Genomic DNA, 6,000 nt, shown 5'->3' with positions numbered 1-6,000 from the left:
CAACAGCCCACAGCACTTTGTGCTCAGGGCTTCTCTCTCACTGTATGTCTAGCCATCACCACAGATAACCAAAAACTGAAGTTCTGGGAGTTAGGCCAGAAAATTACTCTTCTCAGACCAGGTTATTCAGACACACAGGAAAAGTGTAAGAAAAGAACCACTAATTTAAAGGTTTTTCTGTGAACTGCCGTGGAGAAACATCTAGGTAGCAAAAGCAACTTAGGGGGTGCCTGGGTGGCTCAGTGGGTTAAAGCCTCTGCCTTCAGCTCGGGTCATGATCCCAGAGTCCTGGGATCGAGTCCCACATTGGGCTCTCCGCTCGGCGGGGAGCCTGCTTCCTCCTCTCTCTGCCTGCCTCTCTGCCTACTTGTGATCTCTGTCAAATAAATAAAATCTTAAAAAAAAAAAACTTAGAAGAATAAAACATATGGCCCCTTTCATCAATGTTTAAGGAGTTACTTTATATTAATGCCAATAATTCTTTTCCAGAAATTGCTTCACATAGTCCTCCACGGAGCTGTAAAAGATCCCCATCAAGGTCAAACCTAAGAGCAATCCAAAATTCCACTTCACTGACCTAGCACAGAAGTTTAACCACTGACCCACCACACAGCTCCCTCTGTTCCTAAAAAATACTTTAGGAGACTTATTCAGATTTCCCCCAAGCTCGCTTAACACTGACGCTATTTCTTTCATAATTCACCAAATGCATGTTTGCAGTTCATGCTATCTGGAGAACATAAAACGCAGAAGCCAATGCTTGCCAACAGAACGCCATGGAGAAAAATGTACACAACACGAGGAACAAAGATGAGTACTTTGGTGTGTATTTACTTAGGAAACCAAAGTTAAAGAGAACTATCTAGACACCAAGGGCAAAACTAAAGAAAAAAACCACAAAACACACTTTGTGTTTACAGACATGATTGCTATCAATCACATAAATGACTGTGATCACTGCACACATTAGGTTTTCATTGGTTATTTCACATGATCTTTTGCATAGACATAGGAGATCCCCAGTGATCCATGCCAAGGGCAACATGACTTCCTTTGTGTTGATGGACCGACCGCCTTAGCCCACTGAACAAGCTGCATTAATTTCTGAGTCTGTGGCTGGAAGGGGATTTCAGTGCTTCCCCGCTCCCCCCCATCCGCCCTCAGTTCCTGCGCCCTCATCTGCTTCCCCCAAGCCACTTGGCTCTAACCATAATGGCCCAGCACAGGGGCGGCCTCACTCCCAGACACTCGAATGCAACCAGGTGTCCTGCCAGCACTTCCAACACCCCCGCCCCCACAGGGCAGATACAGCCATTACTGTTCAAGCCTGAAAGAGACCAGTGCAAAAGTCAGGTAGTTTCACTTTCTACCTGATAGAAAATACAGAAACACAGTCTTCCCATATAATATAGATTATAATGGAGTTTATGCTGAAACAATTGTAATGCATGTAAAGTAAAACAAAAACAAAAACAAAAACACATATACAAATGAAACTCAAGTGAAGCTGAAGGTCCGCTGGGCCAAAGAGCCAGAAGAGTGCTGAGATAAAGTTCATGAGGTGTGAGGGGAAGGGGCCAGAATAACCGGCAATGGCTTCACAGTGGAAGGAAGGCCCTGGAAGACACGCACTATTTGGACAGGTGAAGAAGGCATTCCAGGTGCAGGCAGCAGCATAAACAAAGGCCCGGAGGTAGGAATGAGCACAGCATGTGGAAAGGTCAGTGAAGGCACGGCCACTGTGGCAGCAGAGCATGGGCCCTGGACAGGAATGGCAGAGAAGGCTGAAGAGGCGCACGGGGGACTCATCAGGGATGGCCCAAGAACCTTGGCGGGCTTCTTTTCCACAGGGTGCAATTTCTGGTGCTGAACAAAGCTGCCATACCATTTGAATGCTTTCCCACACACCTTGCACTCATAGGGCTTCTCGCCGGTGTGCACTCTCTGATGCTGGATGGAAGCTATCTTCTGAGTAAAAGCTTTGCCACACTCCTTGCACTGGTAGGGCTTCTCCCCTGTATGAATCCTCTGATGGACAATAAAAAGTGACCTACACCCAAAAGCTTTCCAACATTCCTTGCATTTATAGAGCTTCTCTCCCGTGTGCAGTCTCTGATGCTGAAGATAGGCTGCGCTCCTTCGGAAGGCCTTCCCACACTCCTTACATTCGTACGGCTTCTCTCCAGTGTGGATCCTCTGGTGCTGAGTCAAGGCCGTGTTAGAACTCAAACCTTTGCCACACTCCTTACATTCGTAGGGCCCTTCTCCAATGTGGTTCTTCTCGTGTACGATGCAGTCATAGCTGGACTTAAAAGCTTTACCACACTCCTTACATTTGAAGGGCTTCTCCCCAGTGTGACTCATCTGGTGCCGAAGCAGCTTTGAGTTATATCTGAAGATTTTCCCACATTCTTTACATTCGTAGAACTTCATTCCACCCCGAAGTATCAGATTCGGATTCAGACTGAAAGTCTGCCATGTCGCCTTGCTTTTAAAGTCAAAGTGCTGGGAGACGTTTCTGAGCAGTCCTCCTCCAGGCATTCTGGACAATTCTGCCTGCTCGGAGGCTTCCTGCTTTGCAGCTGGTTCCTCCTCCTTGATCCAGGACTCACCACCTGTCCAAAGAAACCACAAGTGTTCGGAGTTACTGAGCTGGGAGGGCAACAGGATCCAGGGCTCCTGTTTTCTCTTACAGAATCTGATTTTGAAAAACACACTCAGAAAGTGGCTACAGGCATCCCTACAGAAGGATAAGAGAGAGAAAGAAAAATGATAATCTACTAACTGGAGGGTGGATGGCACTGGAAACTGCGGGAAGTGCCCCCTATGAGGAAGGCTGGGAAGTGGACTAAGACAAGTCAAAGGAGCACAATGAGACCTTCCAGAATGGAAAGGGAAAAAGGCAGGAGGGAGGGAAAAGAGAAAAAAGATGTGAAAGGTAAGAGGATCAGCAAGAAATGGAAAATTTTTGAGAAAGAGATAAAGAGACCCCAAAAAGGGAAGGAAATTCGTGCTCTTAGGGAGAAGAGTCGGAAAGCTCTCACATTAGCAGGGGTCTTGCAATCTGCAAACCAAACTCAAAAACACTTCATTTCAATGTCCCCTCCTGCAAGCCAGAAAACCATCCTAAATTCCAAATAATGGCCCAATGATTCTATTCTTAAATATTCCACATGGGGCGCCTGGGTGGCACAGTCGGTTAAAAGTGTCCAACTCTTGATTTCTGCTCAGGTCTGATCTCTGGGTTGTGGGATCAAGCCCTGCCTCACGCTCTGTGCCCAGCATGGAGTCTACTTTAGGATTCTCTCCCCCCTCATCCTCTCTCTCTCTCTCTAAAATAAATAAATCTTATTATTGTTTTTTTAAAGATTTTATTTATGACAGACACAGTGAGAGAGGAAACACAACTATGGGGGAGCTGGACAGGGAGAAGCACGCTTCCCGCCGAGCAGGGAGCCCAGTATTGGGCTCGATCCCAGGACACTGGGATAATGACCTGAGCTGAAGGCAGACGCTCAACGACTGAGCCACCCAGGCCCCCCTCTAAAATAAATAAATCCTAAAATAAACAAATAAGTAACCTTCCACATAATCTTCTGGGATAAAAGATTCTTTCAGGAAATCAGCTAGAACACAAATTGAACTGGAGAGCTGTAGGCCACAGGCATATTTCTGCTAAAAGAACTACAATTTACAAAATCACAGCATTTATGGGAACTTTCTCCAAAAAGAAGAAAACCCAGGGAATCAAGAGCTCCCACGACTGGTGAGCAGTCTCCGGGAAATTTTACGCTGTGTGTGTTGGGTGTGTGTGCATATGTGTTCATGTGTGCATGTGTGTGTTGGTGTGTGTGTGTGTGCATGCATGTGTGTGTGTGTGCTGGGGTCTGTGTGTGTGTGTGTTGGGTGCAGTGGTAGGACAACAGCCCCTGCCTCTCCCTCTACAGCTGTATATAAGACAAATATAATATAGACCTAAGGATTCTGGCATATAGAACTTGTCAGTGACTTAAATACTAAAAAGGCAAATTAAAGGCATTTATTTCATTGCTAAAGACCTAAAAACAACATTCACAGATGTGGCACAAATAACTCAGTCTGACCCACAGAATCATGCTTTCCTCAAAGTATGGCTGAAACCCACTCCTTTGCATAAAGCTGGTTTAAAATTAAGTATTTCCACTGTTGAGAAAAGAAGTAGTTTAAGAGCTACTGGGTCAGAGCTTTTCTGTGGGAGTTGAGTGGCCACACACTCCTGGGGACTGGTCTTCCCAGGCTCAGGGCTGGAAGTCAGAGGTCAGAGAGTCAGAGAGTCGCACTGAGTATTGCCTTATAAATGGCTTCTCTGCTACAAAAGAAACACTTCTAATAAACTGGGAAGGCAAAACCAGAAACCATTAGGTTCTCTTACTCACCTGGACAGATGTCTCTCAAAAGCTCTGCTTCCCAGGGATCTGGGCCCCATGGTGCTTCACCGCTCTCCAGCTGGGAGATCAGATCAGGTTTGGGGAATGGAAACGCTACTCAAGCAAGAAAAAGGAAAAACAAGTTGAGGGAAGACTTCCAGAGCTTTTGTGAGATCTCGCTAGGCCCACCTCACAACAGGCTGACACAGGGAGGGAGGAAGGGATGGGATGAAATGCCCAGGAGACCAAGTGAGCTATCAAGGGGTTCTAAGGAAGAACTTCAAACCATGCTCCAAGGCAAGGCCAAGGAGATAGCCATTGTCCTCAGGAAGAAACTGCAGTCTCACCCTGACCTAAAGGAAGAGATCCCCAGGAAGAGCATAGGTATTGATTCCCATGGGGGGAGGACCCACATCTCCAGAACACTGGCAGCATGGAGGAACCTAGTGCATCAGGAAGCGGCCTCTCCCTCAGGGCCCAGAACCAGCCCCTTCCCAGAATGTAGGGAAGTCTGATTTCAAAACCAGAGAGAATCAGGGATTTCCTCAGCCAACATCTCCAGAGACTGGCAACTACAGAACTAGCCTCTGGGGTCATCTAACCTAACGACTTCTAGAAGCCCCAAAACGTCTTAGGAAGACGTCAAACTATCACAAAGGACCAGGGCAAGAGTCCTTACCCAGCGAAGCCACATTCGCATAATTCTCCAGCATCACCTCCCGGTACAAAGCCCTCTGTGTGGGGTCCAGGTTGGCCCACTGATTCTGGGTGAAGTACACGGCCACATCCTCAAAGGTCACCGGCTCCTGAAAAAACAGGCTCCTGCTAAGGCTCTCAGTGAGGGCAGAAGAGAGGCGTGACACAGGGAAGAGGTGGACCTGCCAGGGTCTGCAACTCTGAGCCTTCTGGAAGGTCTGCTCTAGTGAGAAAAACACTTAGCACCTCAAAGGGGCAAGCCCTCAGCCAATGCTCCAAATGGAGAACCCCAACACACTCCTGTGTGCACAGTTCTGAGGCGCAAACTGTCATCTCCATCTCACAGCCTGGCAGCCGGGCCTCTCTTCCTGGTCACTGTATCAACCCCCATGTTCCTGATTCTGTCCCTCCTGCACCTCCCCCCGTCTTGTGCGCCACAATCCTGTCATCCTGTTTTCTATACACCAGCCACTGCAGGCTACTGCCACTCACCCTGTCCCTGCCCATCCAGAGTACACACGCACACCATGTTTGTTCCCTGCACCCACCATCTCCTCAGTCTTCCCCAACATTCCACCAGTGCAGAGGACCCACTCCTTAAAGATATTTCCAGCATTCTTTAAATTTCTTTTCATTCTTTCTTATCTTATCAGAAGGCTCCCTTGAAGGAAACCTGCAGCCTGCCTGTTCTGGTCTTTTCTCTGCATCACCCACCTTCAAAGAAAGTTACCAGTGCCTTGTCTCTGGACACAGATCCATCCCCGGCAACTCCCCCTGGAGCTATCCTTCCCACACATGAAGGGAATTCATACTTGTTAATTAAGACCCTAGGCACCAAGCTCTTAGGCGGGTGTACCTTTAGAACATGTATTTCATTTAATCTTTTTTTAAAGATTTA

The 6,000-nt window shown here is 47.4% G+C and overlaps 1 protein-coding gene across 1 annotated transcript in view; it reads right to left on the bottom strand.

The window, feature by feature from the left end:
• Window positions 1-815: 815 nt before the first annotated feature.
• LOC111159070 (zinc finger protein 620-like) overlaps window positions 816-6,000 on the bottom strand; it is a 35,125-nt gene continuing 29,940 nt past the window's right edge. Inside the window, exon 6 of the mRNA XM_022521453.1 lies at window positions 816-2,427. Coding sequence (XP_022377161.1) covers window positions 1,555-2,427 — 873 coding nt within the window. The 3' untranslated portion in view covers window positions 816-1,554. The remainder of the gene's footprint in view (window positions 2,428-6,000) is intronic.

The sequence above is a fragment of the Enhydra lutris genome, unplaced genomic scaffold (assembly GCF_002288905.1).
Source record: "Enhydra lutris kenyoni isolate GAN:26980312 unplaced genomic scaffold, ASM228890v2 scaffoldscaffold66, whole genome shotgun sequence".
In the NCBI taxonomy this organism is placed as follows: Eukaryota; Metazoa; Chordata; class Mammalia; order Carnivora; family Mustelidae; genus Enhydra; species Enhydra lutris.
The sequence above is the reverse complement of the archived record's forward strand: the minus strand, read 5'-3'. Positions and strand labels throughout refer to the sequence as shown.